We start from the raw sequence: 27,797 nt of genomic DNA on the forward strand, positions 1-27,797 counted from the left end.
ATTTCCAAATTATAGTACGCTGCAATGCAGCGCCCCTCGTCCATTAACACCCGACTCGCAGGTTATTGATTCGCGTTACAGTTTGGACGATATTAACGTATCCACACTGAAGGAAATGTTATGGGATGTATACGAAAAGCGTCAGTTCTGTCGGACATGTCCAACAGAACTGGCACTACTTGTGTACAATAACGTTTTCCTCTCCAAGACACTGTGGGATCCTGGAGGCGGAGGAGATCAGTGTTTAACATCCCGTTTACGACGAGGTCATTAGAGACGGAGCACAAGCTCGAATTAGGGAAGGATGGGGAAGGAAATCGGCAGTGCCCTTTCACAGGAACCATCCCGGCATTTGTCTGAAGCGGTTTAGGGAACTCACGGTAAAACCTAAATCAGGATGGCCGGACACGGGTTTCAACCCTCGTTCTCCCGAATTGCGCAGTCCTGCCAACATAGTGGCTTCCCCACCGACTTAAATTATTGCTATCCATTATATGTTACGCAAACAGACCAAAATCATAATATTGCCACCAAGCTTCAACTTTAACTACAAAGTAATTATTGTTGCGGTTGTTCGTAGATATTAATACCTGTACAGATTTTTACGCAGGAAGGAACACGTGAGCTCTACCTTTCCGTAGAGTTCACGCTTTATTTAACTGCAGACTGAATCAAACGGCCGGCTGTGGTGTCTGTTACAGGTGCTGGGTTCGGACCGGGAGTTCCACTTCGTGCACCGCGCACTGCCGCACGCTCGCAGCAAGCGTAGCGTCCCGCACGTGCGCCGCCTCAAGGTGGACCCCCTGGTGAGTACACACTTCTGGCCGGCTGCTGCAGCCGCTGCAACTGCTGCTGCTACTCTCCTCTCTTCACCTATCTCTGCTTTCACAGACTGCCCAAACGAAACCGTTTTTGTGGACAAAGTGTACACCATTTACATGTATGCTAACGAGGGATGAACAGTATTTAAGGTAACTGTGAAAATGATGTGGTTATTGAGTCATACCTATTAACCAAATAATACGTTCGAAGTTGGATCCTGTAAAATATTTTATAGAGTAATATTCATTGAAATAAAAGCGAGTTCTCACAGCTCACTTCGTTCCTGGATAGCAATCGGAAAACAGTTTTTTGCAATTTTGTCATGTGATGACATGGTTGGAGACCGTGGCTGTTATTTGAAGACAAATGTTGATGGTGTTGGGACAGCAACAAGCCAAAAATTTACTTTCAGTTCCTTTATTCAAAGGGTACCGTTACCGGTTTCGAATCGTTGTGATTCATCTTCAGACGGTTCACACGCTTTCCTTATAACATGTGGTGTGTTTTTTACAGATTAATTGTCCTAAAATATAAGTAATACGTAATTATGAGCAAGCCACACACAGATGGTTGCGTTACAGTTTTTCGTTGGATGTGACTTACGTGAAATGTCGATGTGATGTATTTGTTTTCATAACATTCGTTCAACACATGTGAATACATTCCCACTGCATTCTTATTGTTGCACATGTAAATTTACTCACTGAACACTTTAGATTTGTCACTGAGAAGATTTCTACCATGCACCACATGTTTAGATACATACAAAGAGCTTACAAACATATGAGTATCAAAGATGCTACGATATACTGTAACATTTGAAGATGTCCTATGTTTGGAAAGGATCATATTTTCACATACGCAACTGAAATGCATTTTACAGTAATACAGAGACATTGATTTTTTGAGTTGATACTGTTACATTAATTATAAAGTTTTTTTAGTACTGTATTTGTAAAATAGTATATTATTTAATTACATTAAGCATCATGAGAATTATAGAAACATATAAATTTACGACTTGATCTGCAGATAGGCGTACTAATATTATTTGCTTTGGAGGTTGAAAATAATTTTTGGAAATTTTTAGGAAAGGGGTGTTAGCTAAACCTTTTTGTTCGTTAAGTATATAGTCTGGGGCGCTGTTTTTGTGTGTGTGTATTTCTATTTTTTCTAATATATTCATGGTGGCTCCTTTTTCTGCTAGATGTAAAATTTTTAAGTTGTTCTCAATGTTTCACTGAATAAATGGTTTTCTTCAGCAATATCGGCTGTAAAAAACACCACATGTTATAAGGAAAGCGTGTAAACCGTCTGAAGATGAATCACGATGATTCGAAACCGATAACGGTACCTTTTGAATAAAGGAACTGAAAGTAAATTTGTGGCTGGTTGCTGTCCCAACACCATCAACATTTGAGTTAAGTTTTTATTCTTCTTACAGATAAAACTTCCCTGGTTTTGAACAAATCAGTACCATTCGTGCCTTTTAATTCTTTAAGTACTACTGGTTTCTGCCCGAAATCACAACTTTTTTAAATACCAGTGCCTTTCGAATGAAACCGCCATTAGTACTGCAAGACAGATGCCTCTAATGTTAGACTGAGGTTCTTCTACTAATGTAGTGCATTCTAGCAATCACTTACAACGTTCAAGCAACGGTCGGCGCAGAGATTATGCTACGTTATTGCAGAAGATTGTGACATATGTTTTTTCTTTCTTTTTGTGAACACATGGAGGTGATCGTGACAATGCAAGTTAATATCACTTACTGAAACAGTTAAGGTCGCAAAGAATCAGTTATTTAAGAATGATGACCGGTTTCGGCCTTCATGCTGGCCGTCTTCAGATCTACGGCACCATACAGCTGAAGTCGTCCGTGCACAGAACATTTCTTGATATCATGGTCGTTTACTGCTCTATATCCAATAAAGTTATATCTAAGTATCTAAAGTTAGTATAACGTAAATTTCAGTTCGTACTGTTGCTTATACGAGTGGTTTTTAAATGAAGCTACTGGAGTAGAATTTACTTTGGATATAAATTTATTAATTTTAGGTAATTTTTACTCCTTATTTAGGACTATAATTTGTTTTAGGCACTATGAGTTCAGGGAAGTTTCGAGATGCTGGAACGTGTCTAGGAAAAACGCGAAATTGCTTTCAGACGTCTATCATGATTTGTTTAGTAGGGTGGGTGGGTTATTAGGGGGAAGAGACCAAACAGCGAGGTTAACGGTCTCATCGGATTAGGTAAGGATGGGGAAGGAAGTCGGCCGTGCCTTTTCAAAGGAACCATCCCCGCATTTGCCTGGAATGATTTAGGGAAATCACGGAAAACTTAAATCAGGATGTATGTTATTGGGACTCAAACGGTCTGTAGTCGACAGCATGAGAGTTCAGTCTTGTATTTTTTTACGCACACACAACTTCGTCCGCAGCTAGTGGTCTAGTGGCTAGCGTTTCCGCCTGTGGATCCCCAAGTCCCAAGTTCGACTCCGGCTGGGTCGGGGAGTTTCTCCGCCAGGGGACTGGGTGTTTGTGTTGTCCTCACCATTTCATCATCATCCAGGAAAGTGGCGAGCTGGACAGTGACATGATTTGAAATTTGTAATTGCGCTGGTTACTACGCACTCAGTCACCCCACAAAAGAAATATCATCATCATCCGTTGGTGACGGTGTTATCTGGGAACATTCCAACGCAGGAGTGTCGTTTCACAATGCAGCCCTTACTAGATCCTCCTGGACAAGGTGTAGTTGGAACGTGTTTGCCCTTCGGCAACAATTTAACAGGGGCAGGCTGTCGACAGCAGAGCGGTTCCGCTATGAGAACAGTGCCTCCGTCCCAATATGGAGACCGTGACACGTTCAAAGCTCCAAGGGTGTTGTGCATTCTACGCTACAGTACTGTACTCCCATATTATCTAAATGCGAGCCTGTGCAAAGTGACATACAGAAATTATGTATTCAATTTTCTGAGTAATTGGATGTGATTGTCAACAATGAATACAAGATACTTGTAGGGATGTTTTTCTGTAAGAGATGAACGTAGGCAGTAGCACAGTGTGGTATCTGTGGGCACACCATTTTTGTTTTTTCAAAACGACTATAACGTAAAGCATTCGAGTGAAGCCAACGAACAATAACTTCATTACTTAAAAAAATGCTACAAATATACGATGTACTTCTCTGGTTTTAGTGTACTGCTCAGACTCCGTGGTACCTGTCCAACAAGTAAAAGGTTTTTGGAACATGTCATCTGTCTAGATGTGGAACGTTGTAGCTTGATACACGCTATAACTAGTTTAGCCTATCCCTATTTCAACTAGTGCTGTCACTGCTTTACCAACTGAAACCTGCAGTGGATGAAGACATGACAACATTATAACATAGCAAGTGCATCACTTAAATTTCAAGTAAACCAAACACACGCTTCCATGAGTGTTTCTTTTCCTATTAAGTTGCTAAGGACTTGCGTTCTGCTGAAACTACAGTCCGGTAGTTTTGGTACCGTACATAAATGACGTAGTAAGTCATAGGATTATCTGTAATATTCGTAGCATTGGCAGGGAAAGAAATATAAATGAATGTGTGTGAGAGAACTGGAGCCGACGATTTTTGCTTGTTTGTTTCCTTTGTATATATTTTATTTTATTGTGTTGTATGGAACTGAGGACCTAGAAATGACGGAGAGGCTTCGTCCCCACTGTAGCCTTCAGTGGTTCACAGCCCCACAACAGGCTACAGCAGTCCACTCACCCCACTGCCACCCCACGCCGAACCCAGAGTTATTTGGCCCCCGGTGGACCCCCCGGGAATGCCGGACATTTGCCACGCCGGACATTTGCCACGCCGGACATTTGCCACGCCGGACATTTGCCACGCCGGACATTGGCCACGCCGGACATTTGCCACGCCGGACATTTGCCACGCCGGACATTTGCCACGCCGGACATTTGCCACGCCGGACATTTGCCACACTTGCCCCTTCGCCAGGTTGCAATCCCTCAGGTAAGGGACGCCCTTCCTCGTACTTCTTCAGTCCGCTTGCAAACCGCCGTCTCCACATCTTACTCGATACAACCAGTACATAAGGGACCTTCTTTTTCGACATCTTGGCGAAAAACAGAGCTTCTTTTCCTAAATCGAAATATTTATATCTTTTGGGAAACGACAGCAATTCTGACGACTATGTCAGTATGTAATTAGTTCTGCCAAGTATAAATATAGATCCCTCTGTCTGTATGGTAGCTTCCTTTCATGCTTACTGATTGCGATAGAAACAGTCCATGGCCATGGGAGCAACAAGAAAGGAACGATGTAAAGAGGATGCGAATTTACGCTAATCATTTCTTTTTGTCACTGCATTTTTGCCTTCTTTAATTACTACAACTGCATGCCCAAAAGACAATGAGGAAAGAAGAAATGGGTATGTGAATGTTTGGAAAGAGGAACGACATACTCCATATTGATACTCTCCAAAATCCGATATCCCTTCCGGCGAATCATTAGTTAATAAAGTGTAGCGGGACAATGTTCAAAATAGGATTGAAAGTACGTTCATAAACAGAGATAAGAACATCGATGATTGACATGTCATCTAAAGTCGATGAACAATTTTAAAATGTTAGAAATAAGGAAATGAAGTAATACAGAATATTATGCTTGTAACGTACATTGTTGTTCTACATTGTTTGGCTCTGGTGTTAACAGGGTCACAGAGCAAGCATCCTAGGTTTTGGAGGGAAAAGCCGTAATTGTAATGATCTCCACTACAACAGAAACAAGAAGCACAACTTAAGGAAAAATAATGTAATGTGTGGTCCAGCTCACAAGCGACATTGTAGCAGGTAGTTCCTGTGACTTAGTATGGACAGAGGTTATATTTGACAATCGGAATAAATTAATAACTGGCTCCTTTTACCGACCCCCGTTCTCAGATGAAACAGTTGCTGAACATTTCAAAGAAAACTCGAGTCTCATCGCAAATGGGTACCCTACTGATAGAATTATAGTTGACAGTGACTTCAATCTATCTCCCGTATGTTGACAAAAATACATTTTCAGACCCTACTGTAAATAGAAAACAACTTCTGTAATTGTTCTAAATGCTTTTTATAAAAATATTTTGAACAGTTAGTTCACGGGGCCATGCAAATTGTAAATGGTTACGAAAACACACTTGGCCTCTTAGCTCACGACGGGTACAGGTATTAGTAAAGACACATCCATAGTGAGGCTCAATTCCGTAACAAAGAAATTCACCAAAACTAAACGCGAAATATATATATTTATGAAAGCAACTAAAAATTCGGTTGACGTCTTTCTAAGAGACAATCTCCAATCCTTCCGACTATGTAAGTGAAGACCATATGTGGCTTAAGCTCAAAGAAATAGTATCAACAGCACTCGAGAGATTCATACCAAATAAATTAATATCAGACGGAAATGATCCCCTATGGTACACAAAACACAACAGAAAGCTTCTGCAGGAGCACCGAAAAAGGCACGTATAATTTAGACGAGCGCAAAATCTCCAAGATTGGCGAAGTTTTACTGTGGCTCAAAATTTGGTGCGGATTTCAATGCGAGATGCATTTAATAGTTTCCACAACGAAACTCTCTCTAGAAATGTGGCAAAAAATCCATAGAGATTCTGGTCCTATGTTAATAAAACCAGCGGAAAGGCTCAGTAAGTACCTTTACTGAGGGTCTGGCGGCGAGCGAGGAGGAGGAGGAGGAGCAGGAGGAGGGGGAGACAAGGGACCCAACCCTTCAGAGCAGGTAAAATCGTGGCAAATGTCCGCCGTGGCAAATGTCCGCACACCGACCCCCCCGCCCCAGAGAACGTCTCATACCTGACGAGTGTAATCCCCAATGTTTGCATGGTAGAGTAATTATGATGTACGCGTTCGTGGAGACAGTGTTTGCGCAGCAATCGCCGACATAGTGTAACTGAGGCGTAACAAGGGGAACCAGCCCGCATTCATCGAGGCAAGTGGAAAACCGCCTTAAAACAGACTGGCCGGCACACCGGACCGCGACACTAATCCGCCGGGCGGATTCGTGCCAGGGACCGGTACGCCTTTCCACCCGGAAAGCAGTGCGTTCGACCGTTCTTTTGTATATAACTAGAACCGCGCATCGTTCAGTGTTAGTCTATCATGTATTTCATGTGTTTACAAAATGTTAACTGCTTTTTGTAAGTTCGCAGCTAGTTGATCGCGTAACTGCTATGCTTTTATGTACCTAAAGCAATTACTTTTGATGGAAATACTGTTAACATACGCAAATAAAAAGAAATATATATATATATATATATATATATATATATATATATATATATAATTATTGCTGTTATTTTATTCTCAATAGAACGTTATTCATCATGATCAAAAGCAAGAGTTTCCTCTTATTGTTGATAAGTACGAAAATTGTTTATGAATGACAGAAAAATGTTTTGAGTAAGCTCTACGAGCTATTGTATGCGATGTTTCACATGTTTTCTTTTCGCGTTTTTTTAATTATCGTTTTACCTTTCCTTCGACGAAATGGCGTTTTCTACCCCCATATGATAAATCTGCAGTTTTTTAAATTTTTACTACAACATTCCTTTGTTTCACGTTACAAATCAACAATTTTCGAGTAAAGCCTCAAATACTGTTTATATTTCAGTGATAGACAAGAAGATAACTATCTAGAACAAAGATATTCTGCAGGTTCCGTGGACCTTTGCATGTCCTTACCCAGTTTCTGGACAGTTCACCGGTTTTTAGTGGAGTCTGGTAAGACGCTGATCGCATACGTAAACAAACCGATCAAAATGAGGTAGCGCCCTACAGGTACGCAACACACCTAACCTACACGTAACACAGTTAAGAACTTAACAGGCCAAGGTTACTAGGAAAACTATCTTAGTCTACTGTTACTTATGGTAGCCTACGATAGTTTTACAGCTCTGCGTTGCTACCAAAGACCTTATGGAAATAATTTTGTCGTATTCACACTACTAACCGTGCCAGATAGGTCTCCTCGCCATCGTAGCGGCTTTCGGCAAAGCAAACATCACGGCGAGGCCAGGAGCAGTGTGAGCATCAGGACTGTCCACAGAGACGGACTACTTTGCTACTCCCGTCACAGGCGGCAACCAGACGCAACGATGGCATATTTCTGCTTGGAGAGAACAACGGGTGAAGAATGCGTGATCTACAGGAAATCGCACGGATTCGGTATAGCTATCCGCCTGCCACCCGGTTGTCTGCCACACGGACTTCATCGAGCAGACTTAAGTGTTCAGTCTTCCAATTTTCAGTCGGTTTAGACATCAGTGAACAGTCAGTTGTCTATCGACAGAGTTCGCCTCGAATTGTCAAGTGACACACTGGAATACTCCGTTACTGTAAACACCCCGCAAGGATTGGAAACACCCCAGGCCACAGAGCAGCAACTTGGCAACGAACTTACTTACTTCCAGCACTAAACACCTGCCCAGGTACTGTCACATAATGAACGCAGTTTTCGATTACACGTGTAAGCAGAGTTGAATGTTAAGGTATTGTGTGTTATAATAATGTGTTCTCCTTCTTGAACTAATTTAGAGAACTTTTAACATTGCAGCGCGTCAGCAATCGTGAATAATTTAATGATTATAAAGAATCCGCCTCGATTGCAGATAGAAACTGGATGTTGACCTAGGTCTCAGCGCGGATAACCTCGCCTTCTTTGGAACACACTAAAACTACAAACTGCCTAAAGAGGCATGGTCAAAAATTAATGTTGGACCATGCCTCTTTAAGCAGTTTGTAGTTTTAGTGTGTCCTGAAGAAGGCGCGGTTATCCGCACTGAAACCTAGGGCAACATCCGGTTTCTATTTGCAATCGAGGTGAATTCTTTATAATTGTTGAACTAATTTATTTTGTGTAGCAGGTTACAGAAGACTTACATTGGCGCAGTCGATCGTTACAACCTCCAACAGTGAAAGGTAATGCGACTAATGGAGCATTATAGTTGATGAAAACTGCAGTTTGTGAGAACTGCTATCCTCGTGAATATGAGTTAAGACAACCACCTCACCCGGTAGCGTACAGAGCAGTCTCTTCGGCAAATTTTTTGTCTGTGTGAATCAATTTTTATTTCTTTACGCTACGCGTTCTGTCTCGTCTATGTTCCCACCAGTTCCTGACAATTGATTTAAATGTCCTTGAGAACACCTACAATCAGGTCATTGCATCCCTTTGAATTGCCTCGATGTTTTCAGGTTTCATAATAACTAAATTCTATGCACCAACAGCAAGAACACAGACATTCTGAACATCAAAAATTATTAGGAAATCCATAATGTTTAATTTGAATTTTATCAGTCAGCTCAACAAAGACTCGTTGCAGAGGTGCGACCTTTGTTTTTCATTGACAGTAAAGAGAAGACAGTGAAGCATCAGTTCACGCTTGATATCTACTATCGAGACGCACGTAAATCACGTGACACTGTGTCCTCTAAACTAGCCGTTCCGACAGGGCTTCATACGAGATTTTGCGCTGATGAATGCTGTCGTAAATCACGTCCACGTGTGTCACGGTTGTGAAACACGTCAGGTGCTTTCCCAAAACAAGCGTGTGGGCAAATGTCGTTGCCAGAATGTCACAGACCTGCCTTATTACAATAGTTTCCATGAAAATATAGAAAACATCAAAGCTCTGACTTGTGCGACATGTTGACACTGTCCTTTGCATCATGAATAACGCAACATAATCAAGGCCATAACTTCCTTAAGAGGCACAGTGGCAGTTGGCAGTTCTGAATAAATTCGTTAAATCAGATGTGGGGGTTCAATTGGAGGACTGCTTACTGAGAGATGTAGGCTTCCAGCACATCTATTTTTACATTCAGAAGGTTCACTTTCCTTGCTAAATGAGTTATTTTTCGGGTTCCGTAACAGATAACCGAGTACCTGAAAGTAAAGAACAAATTTACAATATTTTTCTGTTACCATTTACTTTATTTATAGTGTAATGAAGTAGCACTGTGAACTACAAAAACACTTTCAGATCTCAGCCAGCAAAGGAGCACATACTTGCACCCCGCTCCCCCTCCACTTTAAACTCCTGGCATCTGATTTTACCCAGATAATTCTGAAGGTAGTTAATCAGATTCTTCTCCTTTTCGCTTTGCGAAGGCTCTTTAACGCAACAAATGCAGTTTCAGCTTCGCTAGTTTTGAATAAATAGAATAGCACTTTCATCGAACATATTACCTGTTTTTGCAAGGATAGTTTCTGCGCATTGGCTGCTGAAAAAAGTAGAAAATACGTATGATTCTGACTCAATAAATCTTCAAGTTTTATTTCTCTATCAGCCTGTACAACCACAGTTTTCTCCATAAGCCTCACGTGAAGGATACGCTGAGTGGTCACTTGGCCTGCACAGGCTTTATAGTTCGTGGAGTAACCTGCTGATTGAAGTGGCAACATATTGTAGCCAAGTGTTTGCGTGGAATTTATCTGACGTATAAATTCATTTAATTCTTTATAAAATACGGTTAATCCGCAAAATATTAATAATGTATTCATGGAACAGTTTGATTCTGCTCGTTTGAAATCTCCTGTTTCTACAGCTGAGCTCTTGACTCACACTGGTGATGAAGTCTTCAGTTGAAAATAAGTAAAGTAACTGCCTTACAAGAAAATCTGCACAGGATCACAGAGAGCGACAGGCTCTAATGGGGATAATTTTGCAGAATCATACGCATTCTCAGTGATTTCTCAGAGTCCAGTTTGATTCGCATGCACGAGACGTCGACATTCCCGTCAGTGCGGATTCTGATTTACAGCAAATTTATCAGTAACAGCAGTCTAGTTACTGGACTTGAGGATCTGGAGTCTGTGTTATGGCGCTAAGGTGGTGATACTTTTCAATGAGACGTTCCACAAAAGGTGGGTGTGTACTACCACATTTAAGTGATTTTAATTTTCAGAATATCTTACTCTGAAAACTTATCTATATTTACCCTACATTTACTGATTCACAATATTTGTAGGTTAAGTGATGATGCACTGTTGAGTTTACGTAAGATTGTGTAGGGTGTTTGTAATATTTCTGAAACATTTTAAATGTTCTGTATACTACACCTATTTTTTGTTCCCGATACTGAGTATAATTGTACAGCTAATTGTTTGGGTGGGCCTTGTGTTTGTATTGTTTTTAGTTTCCTCATCTTGTGTGCTTCGTTTTTTATTGGATGTTGGCTGTTCCTTACTCCCGTGTGCAGTTATAATACACTGTGGTGACAGAAGTCATGAGACACCTTCTAAATTCATGTCGGACCTCTTTTTGCCCTGCATGGTGCAGCAGGTCGACGTGGTGTGGACTGAACGAGTCGTTGGAAGTCCCCTGCGGATATAACAACCTACGCTGCCTATATAGCAGTCTACGATTGTGAAAGCGTTGTCGGTACAGGATTTCGTGCACGAAGTGACCTCTAGATTATGTCTCATAACGTTCCATGGGATTGTTTTCGGGATATCTGGGTGGCCAAACCATTCACTCGAATCGTCCAGAACGTTCTTCAAACCAGTCGCGAACAGTTGTGGCCTGGTGACATGCGCATTGTCATTCATTAAAATTCCGTCGTTGTTTGGGAATGTGAAGACAATCAATGGCTACAAATGGTATCCAAGTAGGCGAACGTAAATATTTCCAGTCAGTGGCCGGTTCAGTTGGACCAGAGGACCAAGTCCATTCCGTGTAAACACAGCTCACACAACTACAGAGCTATCAACAGCCTGCAGAGTGCCGTGTTGACGGATTCTTGGCTTCCTGGGGTCTGCGCCACATCCGAATCCTACGATCAGCTGTTACAATTGAAATCGGGATTCTTCTGGCCAGACCACGGTTTTCTAGTCGTCTAGGGTCCAACCGGTATGGTCCTAGCCCAGCATAGGCGCTACAGGGATGCTGTGTTGGTCGTCTGCTGCCATAGCCCATTAACGACACATTGCCCTAACGGAAAAATTCGTCGTACGTCCCACTTTGATTTCTGTGGTTATTTCGCCCAGAGTTCTTTGCCTGTTAGCACTTACAACTCTACGCAGAGGCTGCTGCTCTTGGTCGTTGTGTGAAGGCTGTCAGCCACTGCGTTAACGGTGGTGAGAGGTAATGCATGAAAGATGGTATTTGCGGACATTCTTGACACAGTGGATCTCGGAATATTGAATTCCCTAACGATTTTCGAAATGCAATGTCCCATGGATCTAGCTTTAACTGTCATTCCGCTTTCAGTCTGTTAATTCTTGTCGTGTGGCCATAATCACTTTGAAAATCTTGCCACTTGAACCACCTGAAGTTCCGACAATGCACTGCCTTTTATACATTGTGTACGCGATACTACCACCATATGAATGTGTGCATAACGCTGCCCCACGGCTTGTCACCTCAGTGAATTATTGTGTGTTTGGTTTGTGTCAGTTATGTTTCCATTTCGTGATTCAGTTCGCGTGTTGCTTCTAGTTTGTAAACATTTTCTTTGACATTCGATGTGATTATTTATAGTTCTTGTGTGTATCTATCTGTATTCATTGGTATTTTGTTCAGTCTGTGTAGTAGGTGTTTGAAGCTGGTTTGTTTGTGTGTTGCTGAGTGGCCACATCTGTTACGTTTTACTGTACTGCATATTGTGGATATTATGTACATTTAGGAGCGTTCGTGGTTCCTTTTCCTATTGTGATGCCTAGAATCGGTATTTAGTTGTGTGTTTCAAGTGAGAAATCGTTGCATGAATCGATTTTATTGGTGCCTCTCTGTAACTGTAATACAATCATGTGTTTCACCCACCAAGCAAATTATGTCATCGACATAGCTGTATCAGTATATTACTTTACAATGGTTAGGTTTTATTCTTTCTTCAAATACTTTGTTTTCGGGATGTTTGAGGAAGATACTGACTGATAATTCACTTATTGGCGATCCTATAATGTGGCGTTTTTGTTGGGTGTTGGATTCATCGGTAAACTTGAAATAATTTTGCCCTGTAATTAGTTGCAGAATGGTTGGTACTTCTTGTATATACGTGTTTCTCAATTAGTTTCATTGTTTTTCCAGTATGTGTATGTGTATACATCGACATCAAATGAGAGAGATATAGCTGCATTGGATATATTCATGTCTTTGATTTTGTGGGTTAGGCCATTGGCATTTTCTATACTTGCGTTGTTTGTATATGAGTAATGCTCTTGTGAAAAATTATGCGTATGTCAGCAGTTAAGAAGTTTATCATTGCTCTACCTGGCACATAGGGTTAGGGCTATCAAACAAAATTAATTTTACATCAAAGCAGATCCTTTTAATTCATTGATCCACTTAAATTTTGTATGTTTATCTGTCGGAAGCAATGAAGGAAAAACCTAATGAAGGTTGGACAACTGTGTTGAACCGTGTCTGGGGGAAAAATAAGACTGTGTTCTTGCAAGATGGTGGACGGTTTTAATTCATTATTTTCTGTTAACACTGGAACTGAGTTTAAATTCTGTTATTATACTCTTGGATTATAATCATTTTAAAGTTATTGACGAATATTCAATGTAATTTTTCTGTTAGACCACCTATCACTGGTTTCAGATTTCACGCAGGGTCCATAGTTGGACAATGTGCCACAAGCATGTTTAGGCATTTGCACATTTTGTTGCTGATATAAGATGTCATGTAACGCATCAAAAATGTCCAGGGCAGATAAGTAGAGTAGAGACTCTACCAAGGCCTCCAAGGTCATGTGGCCATTCTGCTTTGGGTCATATCAATAATAGAGTGTACTGCTGTCCTGCTGATAATATTGAAGAGCTAGAGAACTGAATTGTACAATCTTGTCAAGATTCACAAGATTATCCGCTTTCGTTTGAAAATATTAAAAAGTTGACTGGTTACATTGGTGCACTATTGTATCCAGTTGCAAGAACGACACATGTAGTATCAACTTCTAGAAGTACAGGGATTACAGTAAATCATAGCCTGTAAAACGCTGATGTGGTAATCTGTTTCTTGTTAATGTAGGCCATATAAGAGATCTGAATCTAACTGTAAGGAGACATAATCAAAAAGTTTACATTTAAGATATATTTTTACTGAACAGAACAATAGTTCGTACAGAAGACAGTGGCAGATTATAGCCACACATTCTCAGTTATGTCGCAAATCGATCGTCCGCTGACTATGTTTACCACGAAGTTCTTGCTTCTGTTACCGTACACTTTCTCATCTTTCAGCTTTTACAGTTAATTATTATACTTCCTGTAAATCATATAGAAGTCATTTGTGTATATTTCTAGGATTAGTGAGAATACCTAAGATGCTATTACTCTGTCATATCATGTGATAACGACTATATAACAATAGCAAACATTATTATGTTGCGTTATATGTGGTGTGGAATGCACTGCCAGGAAAAAAAAAATAGTTCACCCGTTCAGAGGTTCCCAATTCACTCACGATTTATTGTTGCAACAGCATATATGGAATACATGATACGATTACTTTTACAGATTAATAGCACGACCGTTTCTCAGGGACCATGCATCATCCCATGCTGAAACACCAGTATTAGTACTTTGTGTGGCGTCCATGGGCGGCAATGCAGGCGCTGACTCTAACATCCAGTCGATCGTACAGATGGCGAATACTGTCTTGGGATACTTACGGCACCCCTGCTCGACCTATTCTGTAAGAGTTGTTGGCTGATAAGTCGTACGAGTCTCTTCTAGTACCATTATATCCCACACGTCCTCAATTGGAGACAAGTCTGGACATCGTGCTACCCAGGGAAGTTGCAGCACATCATGCACAGCATGTTGAGTTTCTGGAGCAATGTGTTGGCTAGCATTATCCTGTTGGAAGAACACATCACCTTCATGCTGCAAGAACGGCAAAAGGACGGATATGACAACGTTCTGCATGTACCGAGCGCTGGCTACTGTCCCCTCCGGTAGAACCAAAGGTGGACGAGAGTTATAGCTTATCGCACCCCAGACCATAAGGCCCAGGTTTGCGACAGTGTCTTGGGCGACTGCGCTCTACGAGACAGAGCCCACCAGGTCTGCGACGTACGCGCAAACGGCCATCACTTACGTGCAGGCAAAGTCTGCTGAGGCAGAATCAGGTTTCCTTCTTGATGACCAAGGCGCGCCATTTCATCTTCGAAGTGAAACTCTGACGCCACCAGTGGAACCATGCACGTCGATGCTGTGGCGTGAGTGGAAGACAGGATAGAGTTGTGCGTGCCTGTAACCCCACTGCTAATAACCAGTTCGCAACAGTTCGTGTTGACACGTCTGGGCTCACGAGCCCTCTTGTCTGCACTGTGGCAGACGTACGATCTCCCACGGCTGCACTTGCAATACGACCCTGGCGGGCGTCTGTGCTGTGTCGACGTTCATAACCTCGTCTACTTTGTGAGAATGTTCACGTGACCACTGATAACAGTATCGCTGCAGAACTGACGCAGCACGTCCAACTTGTGTGGGAATCCTCCTAGAGGACCATCCAGCCACTCGGAAGGCCACGATCTGACCCCCTTTCAAACTCGCTCAGTTGGCTGTAGGAAGCACGAGTACGTCTCCATGACGTAGTTGGCTGCTTGCTTCACACGTCGGTACTACACTAATCCTTCTGGCTGTGAGTATTCCCTATTAAAGTGTAGACACAAATGGCGCTCTGATAACCATCCCACCACGCTATCTGTTTGCGAACGATGTGGAAATCATTATGAGTACATATACTATCCCCCAGGTGGCATATCCCGTCATCGGATCAAAATCGCCGTCGTCTCTCTAGGTGTACTACTTTTTTTCCGGAAGTGTATATTTAGCGGATCAGAGTAGACGCACAATTTGTAATAGTTTGCGTTCAGTGCTCTACAACCTCCATAGATTTCATAGTAATAAACAGTTTGCTTGCCTGACAAGTGTTTTCTGAAAACTGTCACTGCGTGAATCAATCAAAATGTAATATCAGCAGGTTGCTTCTAAAATTATTACAGAACTTTCTCAAAAATTTATGTACATATAAGGGGATTTTTTCAGTCACTGTTAATATATTCTATCGATTCTCATCCGTATCACATTTTTCTGCATATAAGACTTGATCTCGACGCAGGTCTTCGTAAAAATCAAGCTCGCAAATGTCTCACGCTATGCTTTCCTACAGGGACAGTGAATAAAGCTTATAACTTTAAAACTACCGTATATAGGAAGGAAGTGAGTAATATAAATTTATGCTTTTTCCTTGACAAAAATATTGAAATACAAAGGAAGGTACACGTTGCTCAAGAGGACCTGTTACGAGAAGCGAGCTAACTCTGGTATGTGACCCATTCCGCTTCTTTTTCAGCTCCAACAAGAAAACTGTCACTAAAAGGCAATAAATCTCTCTGAAACCAAACTGACGAATACTAACGTCTGAAAATTCTCTGACAATGGCATCTCTGAACGAATAAACTCCGGAATTTTGGCAGCTGCAATGTCTAATTGCGTAACTCAGTATTGTATCTTTGCGTAAAACACGGTTTAACTCTGTGCATTATGTTGTACTGGAAACGTCATAGCAAAGTCGCTGACCGCGTTTTCTTATTATCTGTGATAATCCTCAATTAAGACCGACTGAGATGGTGCATTGGTTTTGGGTACTAGACTTGGAAGAGCGACGCTCAAAAACGGAATCAGCGGTCTTGATTAAAGAATTTCTTCGGTTTCTCGATATGAATAGAGGTGAAAATGGAAATGATTCGTCCAGAATGACAACGAACTAATCGCGTGTCCATCCTTCTTGAATGTTATATAATCCCCAATTCGATGTGGATAAGGAGTTAAGTCACAATATATCTTTCTTCAAAAATTATGAGAGGAAAACTATTTATTCGTCCAGCGATTGGAACGATGATACAGGTCATAGAAGAATCAAAATTAATGCATAGCTTAATATGGATTAGAATACAATTGAGAATAATCTGTTGCAACAGCACACTTTTGCAATTTTGTGGAACTTTTTTTTTCAGAATAAAAACTGAAGTACTGGTAACAAGTATTCAATGGTTCATCGAATAAATAATGAGAAGGTATTGAATCGAACTGAGCAAAAAAAGGAAACTGTCCCACAACTTGGCTAAAAGGAGAGATCGACTGATGGGACACATGGCGAGGCATCAGTGACTCGTAGATTTGGTAATAGATGGATGTGCGGAGGGTAGAAACTGTAGAGGAACACTTAGCATGAGTTACAGTAAGCAGGTTCAAATGGATGTAGGTTGCAAAGATGCTAAGATAAAGAGATTTGCTTAGGATAGATTAGCGTGGAGAGATGTGTCATACTAATGTTGGGACAGTAACAACATAGAGTATACCTACCAACAATGTGCAACTGTGACACACTGATACGATTTTGGTAGTATGTGTAAATGCGTTTTTCAGTTGGGAATTTCAAATTGCAGTTTTCTGTCTGCTGATTATTACTATCACGTTTATTTGATAAAAGTGTTGAGTAACATTTGTATTTGATAAAAGTATATTGTAGATAACTGTTATAAGGACGATAGGTGTTTCCACATGCATTCATTGTATATTTGTGTTTAATATATATATGTAATGGTAAGGAAGAGATTTCGGAACCGGGTTTAAATTTGTAAGACATTTCCAGGGGCGGATATGGACTCTGACCAGAATTTACTGGTTATGAACTGTAGATTAAAACTGAGGAAACAGCAAAAAAGTAGGAATTTAAGAGATGGGACCTGGATAAACTGAAAGAATCAGAGGCTGTAGAGAGTTTCGGAGGGAGTGTTAGGGAACGATTGACAAGAACAGGGAAAAGGAATATAGGGGAAGAAGAATGGGTAGCTCTGAGAGATGAAATAGTGTAGGCAGCAGAGCATCAAGTAGGTAAAAAGACGAGAGCTAATAGAAATACTGTGGAAACACAAAAGATATTGAATGCAATTGAAGAAAGGAGAAAATATAAAAACGCAGTAAATGAAGCTGGTGAAATGAAATACAAACGTCTCAAAAATGAGAAGCGCAAAATGGCAAAGCGGAGGTGGCTAGAGGATAAATATAAGGATGTAAGGTAGATGCCGCCTACAGGAAAATTAGAGAGACCTTTGGAGAAAAGAGAGCCAGCTGTATGAATATCAAGAGCTCAGATGTATAATCAGTCCTAAACACAGAAGCGGAAACAGAATGGTGCATAGAGGGTCTCTACAAGGGCGACGTACTTGATGGTAATATTATGGAAATGGAAGAGGACGTAGATGAAAATGAAATGGGGGATATCATACGGCGTGAAGAATTTGTCAGAGCACTGAAAGACCTAAGTAGAAACAAGGCCCTGGGAGTAGAGAACATTCCGTTGGAGCTACTGACAGTCGTGGGATAGCCATCCATGACAAAACTCTTCCATCTGGTGAGCAAGATGTGTTAGACAGGCGAAATACCCTCAGACTTCAAGAAGAAAATAATAATTCCAATAAAAAACAGATACTGACAGGTGTGAGAATTAGCGAACTACCAGTTTAATAAGTCACGGTTGCAAAATACTAACACGAATTCTTTACACACGAATGGAAAGGCTGCTAGAAGCTGGCCTCGGGGATGATCAGTTTGGATTCCGTAGAAATGTTACACGCGAGGCAATACTGGCTCTACGACTTACCTTAGAATACAGGTTAAGGAAAGGGAAATGTACGTTTCCAGCATTTGTAGACTTTGAGAAAGCTTTTAACAATGTTGACTATATTACTATCTTTCAAATTCTGAAAATGGCAGGCTTCAAATACAGGGAGCGAGAGTCTGTTTACAATTTGTACAGAAACCAATTGGCAGCTATAAGAGTCGAGGGGCAAGAAAGGAAAGCAGTGGTGAGACGGGAGTGAGACAGAGTTGCAGCCTATCCCCGATGTTATTCAACTTGTAGGTATTAAGCAAGCAGTAAAGGAAACAAAAGAAAAATTTGGAGACGGGATTAAAATCCATGGAGAAGAAATAAAAACCTTGAGGTTTGCCGATGACATTGTAATTCTGTCAGAGACAGCGAAGCACTTGGAAGAGCAATTAAACGCAATGCACGGTGTCTGGAAAGGAGGATATAAGATGATCATCAACAAAAGCAAAACGAGGATAACGGAATGTAGTCGAATTAAATTAGGTGATACTGAGGGAATTAGATTAGGAAATGAGACATTGAAAGTAGTTGATGACTTTTGCTGTTTGAACAGCAAACTAGTGATGCCAAGGAAAGCATTTCTGAAGAAGATAAATTTGTTAACATCGAGTATAGGTTTAAGTGGAAATCTCTTCTGAAAGTATTTGCATGGAGTGTAGCCACGTATAGAAGTGAAACATGGGCGATAAGCAGTTCAGACAAGAACAGAATAGATGCTTTCTAAATGTTGTGCTGCAGAAGAATGCTGAAGATTAGATGTGTAGATCACATAACTAATGAGAAGAACCTGAATAGAATTGGGGGGGGGGGGGGGAGGAATTTGTGGCACAACATGACTGGAAAAAGGGATCGGTCGGTAGGACATCTTCTGAGGCATCAACGGATCACCAATTTAGTATTGGTGGGAAGCGTAGAGGGTAAAAATGGTAGAGGAAGACCAATAGATGAATACACTAAGCTGATTCAAAAGGATGTAGGTTGCAGTAGTTACTCGGACGAAGAAGCTTGCGCAGGATTGAGTAGCATGGAGAGCTGCATCAAAGACCACAACAACAACAGTCCTAAGAACTGCATTTAAGAAAAGCATATCACCGTAATCAAGATGTGTATATTTACATTCAGATGCGGTACACTAAGAGTCAACACTAAATGAAGGTTCTTCTGAAGTTACAGAGTTAACAATATGTTGAGATTAGCAGTCTACACGTACACCGATACTCTTCAAATCACATTTAAGTGCCTGGCAGAGGGTTCATCGAACCACCTTCACAGGTCTCTATTATTCCAATCTCGTATAGCGCGCGGAAAGAATGAGCACCCATATCTTTCCGTACGACCTCTGATTTCCCTTATTTTATCGTGGTGATCGTTCCTCTCTATGTAGGTCGCTGTCAACAAAATATTTTCGCTTTCGGAGGAGAAAGTTGGTGATCGGAATTCCGTGAGAAGATTCCGTCGCAACGAAAAACACCTTTCTTTTAACGATTTCCAGCCCAAATCCTGTACCATTTCTGTGACACTCTCTCCCATATTTCGCGATAATATAAGATGTGCTGCCTTTCTTTGAGCTTTTTCGATGTACTCCGTCAGTCCTATCTTGTAAGGATCCCACACCGCGCAGCAGTTTTCTAAAAGAGGATGGATAAGCGTAGTGTAGGCAGTCTCCATAGTAGGTCTACCACATTTTCTAAGTGTCCTGCCAATAAAACGCAGTCTTTGGTTAGCCTTCCCCACAACATTTTCTATGTGTTCCTTACAATTTACGTTGTTCGTAAATGTAATACCTAGGTATTTAGATTAGAGTGATTTATCGTGTAACCGAAGTTTAGAGAGTTCCTTTTAGCACTTATGTGGATGACCTCACACTTTTCGTTATTTAGGGTCAACTGCCACTTTTCGCACCATTCAGGTATTTTTTCTAAACAGTTTTGCAGTTTGTTTTGACCTTCTGATGACTTTATTAGTCGACAAACGACAGCGTCATCTGCAAACAACCGAAGACGGCTGCTCAGATTTTCTCCTAAATCGTTTATATAGATAAGGCACAGCAAAGGGCCTATTACACTACCTTGAGGAACGCCAGAAATCACTTCTGTTTTACTGGATGACTTTCCGTCAATTACTACGAACTGCGACCTCTCTGACAGGAAATCACAAATCCAGTCACATAACTGAGACGATATTCCTTAAGCACGCAATTTCACTACGAGCTGCTTGCGCGGTACAGTGTCAAAAGCCTTCCGGACATCGGGAAATACGGAATCGATCTGAAATCGCTTGTCAATAGCACTCAATACTTCATATGAATTAAGAGCTAGTTGTGTTTCACAGGAACGATGTTTTCTAAACTCATGTTGACTGTGTGTCAATAGACAGTTTTCTTCGAGGTAATTGATAATGTTCGAACACAATATGTGTTCTAAAATCCTGCTACATATTGACGTTGACGATATTGGCCTGTAATTTAGTGGATTACTCATACTACCTTTCTTGAATATTGGTGTGACCTGTGCAACTTTTCAGTCTTTGGGTACGGATCTTTCGTCGAGCGAACGGTTGTATATGATTGTAAAGTATGCAGCTAAATCATCAGCATAGTCCGAAAGGAAACTAATTGGTATACAGTCTGGACTAGAAGACTTGCTTTTATTAAGTTATTTAAGCTGCTTCACTACTCCGAGGATATTTACTTCTACGTTACTCATGTTGGCAGCTGTAGTGTAATTACATTAAATCATGATATTAGTTTAAAATGGTTACTACTAGCAAAAATAACCTTCATATGTAGCGTGGATTCTCATCTTTTGCTTTATGTGGTTGTAGATCCATTCATTTCAGCACGTATAGGTCCTACCATTCGACGTCCCGAAAAGAATATGTCCTACGACGTTGTTTAATACGTCAGTAACAAGGTGCTGTGTCGACCATACGCTGTGCACAGCCTGCTTTTTTCCTAAGTCATTCAATCTGAGTACGTGTTTTTAAATATAAACATTGCAAGTTTCTGTGCAATCTTTTCGGGTTTGGTCAATATAGTTTTCTCTTCTTTCGTTTTCTTTGTATCTCGATTCTCAAAATCTAACACACTTTCACCTTCTCGAAACAGATACGCAGGTTTCTAACCACAAGAGCAAGGTAGTTGTTTTCTCATGAGTTTATCGATCCCTTACATAGTGCATCGTAACGCGAGACACGAGTCAATTTGCACGTCATTAGTTTGTAGTTCAAAGCCACTGCATCCTGATCGTTTACCACAAGTTCATATAACCGAAACCGATTATTTATTTTAATTACTTCCTTACTAGCTATAAAAAATAATGTGCAAAGTAAATTCCATTTTGGGATGGATCCCACTGGTTCCGAAAAGCTTTGTGTAACACAAGGGAAGACAAATGCTTTGTGACCTTTTGGTCCCTTATACTTCCTTAGTATTCAACAAGATCACACCTGCAACTGCGAATGACGCATAGAATTAAGATTTCAGTCAAAGCAAAAATGTACAGAACAATAATGAGACGATTTATGACACACATCTGAGACAAGACTGGAAGCATCAAAAACGAAAAGACTTTTGCTAAGTAATTGAAATACAGTTTCAAGCTACAGTGAACAGTGAGAAATGCTCATTTCTCTTCGAACTGTTCACTCTGTACTGCTATCTGGACTGTCCGTTGTGGCTGTTCGCAGCATGCATACTTGACTGTATTTCAGCTACTTACCAAGGCGAATGGTTTGACAACGGACACAATGTCTGATACTAGTCATCACCAATAAATTAAGGATACTTCTTAATGTAACCTGCGACGGAATTCCAACCATTTATTTCAATACACGAAAAGTTGCGGTCCTAATTAACCTTCAGCACGCTGAAGATCCAAAAAAAATATGCGCCTGTTTTGAAAATTTACCGTATTGCCAGATAGTTAATACAAGTGATGATAGGAGAAAGAGTCTTGTAGATATGTATGTGATGAACTGTGATTATTTAAGAGGAATGCCCTATTTGAAAGTCGCGTGTTATTACTGCGTGAAGGAAAGACTACGTAAGCAGAATTAATGTAGAGAAACAACAAAGTAATAGAATCTTACACGGGTTCCTACAAAAAGGTTCTCAAAATTTAAAGCGTCGACCACGCTAGACTGAATTCTAACAAACTGTAAGTAGGTGATAAACCTTATGAAATTTTTATTTCTATTTTAGTATTCCCACATTAAGTATCTTACCTCAAGATTCATGCCCCCCGAGAAATTTACTCGTAGACATAAAAAAACCTGTCGCTGCGTACTGCTTGAAGTATTTCTTCAAACACTTGCGTTTTATTAAGCATTTAATTTCATTTCCCCTTTCAAATGAACGGCGTATTTTTATTTCGGCAATTTCGAAGGCCAGGAGCAACGGTAAGCCATTTATCTTTCTGGAAGCACGATGTACTGCATGCAGCCATTATTCAGGATGACAGAATATTTGTCACCGGCGCAAGAACACAAAGGGGGTCACCACAAGCATATTTCACCGGAGATGCTCGTAAATTGCGCGCAAATTACGCGACTGTTTCAGGGCGCATGAGTAGTGGACTGTAACGTGGGCGGTGACACGGCTTATACAGGAGAGCATTACGGGAAAAACAAATATCTGCATATTTCCTGAGATAGAGGTCGATTCTTCTTTACCACAGCATCAAATGTCTTAGCGTATATGCACTTACATCATTATGTACTGTACAAATCGTAATGTTTACCGCGACGGGGGAAACATAGTACATTATTTTTGTTCTGTAGGACCCCTGCTACTTAAACCTAGGCGTATCATTCATACTCAGAATTTATTAAAGTAAAATACAATAACAAAAAGTTGCCCCTCAATAACGAAGCACGAGCACACTGACCAACCAGAACATCATGACCACCGTCTTACTATTGATATAAGCTCGTCCAGACGCGGTAGCAGCATCACCTGGCCAGAAATGACAGCTAGTCAGACACGCAGGGTGCATGTAGTATCAGTGAGCGTACTGTCTGTGTGTAGAATGGGGAAGGCTCGCGATGTATCAGAGTTTGACCAAGGGTAGGCTATGATGGCCCGGAGGCCCGACACTACTTGTCGGTTGTTCGAGGAATGCTGTGGTGAGTGTCTTCAATATGTAGAGAAACCAAGATGAAGGCACGCCCAGACGTTGTGGGATTGGGCGGCACATGCTGGGTACTCTGGTAAAACAAGACAGGCAGCAAACTGTGACGGGACTAATATCAGACGTTAATGCTGGGCAGAGTACAAGTGTTTCTGAACGCACAGTGCACCGAACACTCGTAACGATGGGCCTCCGCAGCCGACAACCTACGCATGCTTGATTGTTAACACGACATCGGCAACTACAACTGAAATAACCACATAACCATCAGCACTGGGCGTTGGAGCAGTGGCAGTTAGTTGCACGGTCTGCTGCATTCCGATACCTCCTTCATCGGTCCGATGGGAGGATACAAATCCATCGTCTTCCAGCGAACAGCTCCTTGATACCTGTAATGCGGGACGGAGACATGCTGGTGGCAGCATCATTACTCTCTGTGGGAATCCATGGGTCCAATAAAGCTCGTGCAAGGCACCATGATGGCCATGGAATATTATACACTAGTTGCAGATCATGTACTCCTCTTCATGTCGATCATGTTTCCCGACGACAGCGTCATTTTTCAACAAGGTAATTCATGTCAGAAGTGTGATGGACTGGTTGTGGGAACACAGTGGCGAGTTCCAGTTGATGTGTTGCCCCCCCCCCCCCCCCCAGTTCGCCAGATCTGAACCCGATCGAACACAACTGGGATGTGATTGAACGTGGCGCCAGAGCTCATCGTCCCCCTCCCCCGTATTTGCGGGAATCAGGTGAGTTGTTTGTGCAGATGTGATGCCAAATTATTCCAGCGACCTACCAAGGTCTCATTGCTTCCATTCCCCCCAACTACTATCCGTGTCTAAGGTGGACGTACCGGCTGTATGGTTGTTGGCCATGATGTTCTGGTTGACCAGTGTATAACAAAATAATAATAATAATAGTAGTAGTAGTAGTAGTAGTAGTATTTCACATGAATATTATGAAATTATGCGCCTGGGAAACCCATTCAAAACTCCAATCAGTATAGATGGATCAAATTAAGAACTGAATGCTATATGCGTAAAGGCTTAACCTGTTGTCAGCTCATTTCAGTGAGTTACAATTTTCATAACACGATGAAGTGGACCTAAAATATGCATTTTTTAAATTGTGCGTTATTCCATTAAGTTCAACACTCTGCAGTCCTGTAGCACAGATAAAGAAACCTACACTATTCCAGGAGGAAACAGGGGCATTACAAGAGAATATCGCCCAAGCTGTGTTTTTAAACCTGCTCATCATCACTATGATACAATTCGACTCTCATGTAAGCCTTTTCAAAATATATGTTGCTAATGAGAACTGCAGGATGTGGTCGCATAAAAACACCATCCTGCTGTCGTGTGTTAATAGAATGGTTGCTACTGTTAGTTATAAACATATAAACCACTAATTTCATATAGTGTGGGCGTTTTAACGTGGCAATCGGCTGCAAGCGTAAACAAAATAGAAGTTTAATTATGGCAGGAAGAAGAGAGGTAAGGAAAAAAAGCCCCGTCTGCCCTAGCAGAGTCGCAGTCACCAACTGTAAATTGTGCTTCTGCGGAAGCAGAGCCGACACATAGGGAGTGTCGGTTTCTGGCGTCATGGAAGTCCTACTCATATACTGGAGTACACCACGATTAGTCTTTTTTCAAATAAGAAAAAAAGAGTAACGCACAACAGGAAGCCAAATGGAGTACACGAGGCATTCGCTAATGTCCGCCCCGCAATTCGTTGTTGAGGATCGCACTGATGCAAACGGGGTAGTACAGGCCCGACCTGTTCCATAATCTTACGCATATCTACACAATATAAACCGGTGAACTGCGATATAAGTACAAGATTCTCCAACTTCTTCAATAAATACGATATAGCAATACCTGTGTAATATTACATCGTACTTCATAATAAAACAGGCACTGCTATTTCGATTTTATCCACCAATAAAAGACCTTCAAGTCTCAATTAGTATAGAGACGGGAATATACGTAACGTACTAGTGTGAGGCACGGATGTAGTCTTTGGCCTCTACTTTTCAATCTTTACATCGAAGAAGCAATGAAAAAAATAAAAGTAAGGTTCAAGAGTGGAATTAAACTTCAGGGCGAAAGGATATCAGTGATAAGATTCGCCGACGACACTGCTATCCTCAAAGAAAGTGAAGAAGAATTGCAGGATCTGCTGAATGCAATGAACAGTCTAATGACTCCAGATTATGGACTTAGAATAGATCGAAGAATGACGAAACTAATGAGAAGTAGCAGAAATGATAACACCGAGAATCCTAACATCAAAATTTGTGGTCCCGAAGCAGATGTAGTTAAGGACTTCTGATACCTGTACAACAAATTACCCATGACGAACGGAGCAAGGAGGACATAAAAAGCAGACTAGCACTGGCGAGAAGGGAATTCCAGGCCAAGAGAAGTCCACTAGTATCAAATACAGGCCTTAATTTGAGGAAGAAATATTTGAGAATGTACGTTTGGAGCACATAATTGTATGGTAGTGAAGTCAAAGAGTGATTACTTAAAAAAAAAAAGAAAGAAAAGAGTGGTGGAGGTTGTCACACACGGATGATGACTTATGGAAGTAAGTTTGGGTCTGGCCGTGATTCATGCAAGGATAGACGAAGCGGTTAAGCAGACAGCTGGCGTAAAACAGGAAGTCCGGATTCTAGTCCAGATCCGGCACAAACTCTCATTTTCATCATTCCAATACATAGCCTACGGTGATTAATATTCGCAACGGTAAATACATTTCCTGTATTCTTACACAAAACTTTTCCGGGCACGTAGTGCACATTCCTGCGTAAAGCCACTTCTGACGTTTACTGAAACACTGGTTTATGCAGAATTAAATCACGACCCCTTCACATTTCCAGAAACAGGTGCCAAAGTCTGCGGAAACTTTTACAGTATCGAGCATCCTACATATAGTGCTCCATGTGGTTCGTGAATTTTGTGGTAATGTTTTCATGCTAATCTAAGTAGGAACATAATGCTATCTCATGCGACAATAAGTTATGAAAATTTACGAAATAAAGAAGTTTATATTTACGTTGTACGCGCTTCCCATTTCACGCACGAAGAAGTTCTGGCGGTACGCTTCCGTGTAAATATGAATCTCTCTCTCATTTACCGTCATAGTCGTTACGGTGGATGTTTGTGTGAAGGCGCAATAAGTTTTTTTGTCTTGGAAATTGCGCTCTAAGAATTCTCAGAATAAATCTTTGTTTGCAGCGCACTGTTTATCTTTATACTGTTACCCACAGATGCTTGTTGAGGATTCCCATTTCAGACAGACGAAACACACGAAATTCTTCTCTGAACCTTCTATCATTTCCCTATTTACTCTTCTCTGTAAATTCCTCGGACTACTGTAGAATACTTGAAAATAAAAAAGGAGGAGACTTTTGCAAGTGACCTTCTTAGCGGTTAAATTTCACATGACTTGTAGTGTTCAGTAAGTATTAACTTCGACCGATTTCCCTAAGAGCTTGCTTGATAATTCCACACTAAATCATTCAAATGAACAATCGTAAATGTTTTCGCCCTTTTAACTGATTCCACTAATCAGTCATCGATGGTGTAAACAAACGATTGGTCCTCCCCACTTACTCAGGCATATTACACGAAACTAAGTAGCTATGAGAGCAATATGCCAGTCTTTGCACTACCCATTGACTACTAATAATAGGCTGAAAGCATAAACAGTCGCGAAACGCAACAGAGTATTGAGAACCATTATAGCTGATAAACACTACGGTTCACTTCAAGCTAACACTTTAAATATATGTCTCAGCACTATTTATATCTCGCTTCTTTTTCCTTTCATTTATAAGAGGTATGAATGTCTGGTACGAAAAGCTGTCTATTGTTTGACATTATAAAATCCAGCCATCACAATTTGATGGCCGTAATGAATTTACAACACGAAATGTTTATGTTCACGAATACTCTGTAAGCGCTACCCGAAGATGCGGGCATTCGTCTTCGAATTGCATCATGGTGATAATTATCATACATGATTTACATAAGTAGTGGCAGTTGTCGATTTACTTCAACGTTACGCTTAACAAATGCACCCACATAGTTATTAGATTTAACAAGTGTGTGCGAAATAAACATAAGTCTATTAAAGCTCTCTAG

At 41.0% G+C, this 27,797-nt stretch overlaps 1 protein-coding gene across 1 annotated transcript in view; it reads left to right on the forward strand.

The window, feature by feature from the left end:
* The window catches only part of LOC124795818 (neuroendocrine convertase 2), a 1,530,590-nt gene that overhangs the window by 567,285 nt on the left and 935,508 nt on the right, over window positions 1–27,797 (forward strand). The window contains exon 4 of the mRNA XM_047259899.1: window positions 702–806. Coding sequence (XP_047115855.1) covers window positions 702–806 — 105 coding nt within the window. The remainder of the gene's footprint in view (window positions 1–701; window positions 807–27,797) is intronic.

Source organism: Schistocerca piceifrons, chromosome 4 (genome assembly GCF_021461385.2).
Source record: "Schistocerca piceifrons isolate TAMUIC-IGC-003096 chromosome 4, iqSchPice1.1, whole genome shotgun sequence".
NCBI classification, from domain to species: domain Eukaryota; kingdom Metazoa; phylum Arthropoda; class Insecta; order Orthoptera; family Acrididae; genus Schistocerca; species Schistocerca piceifrons.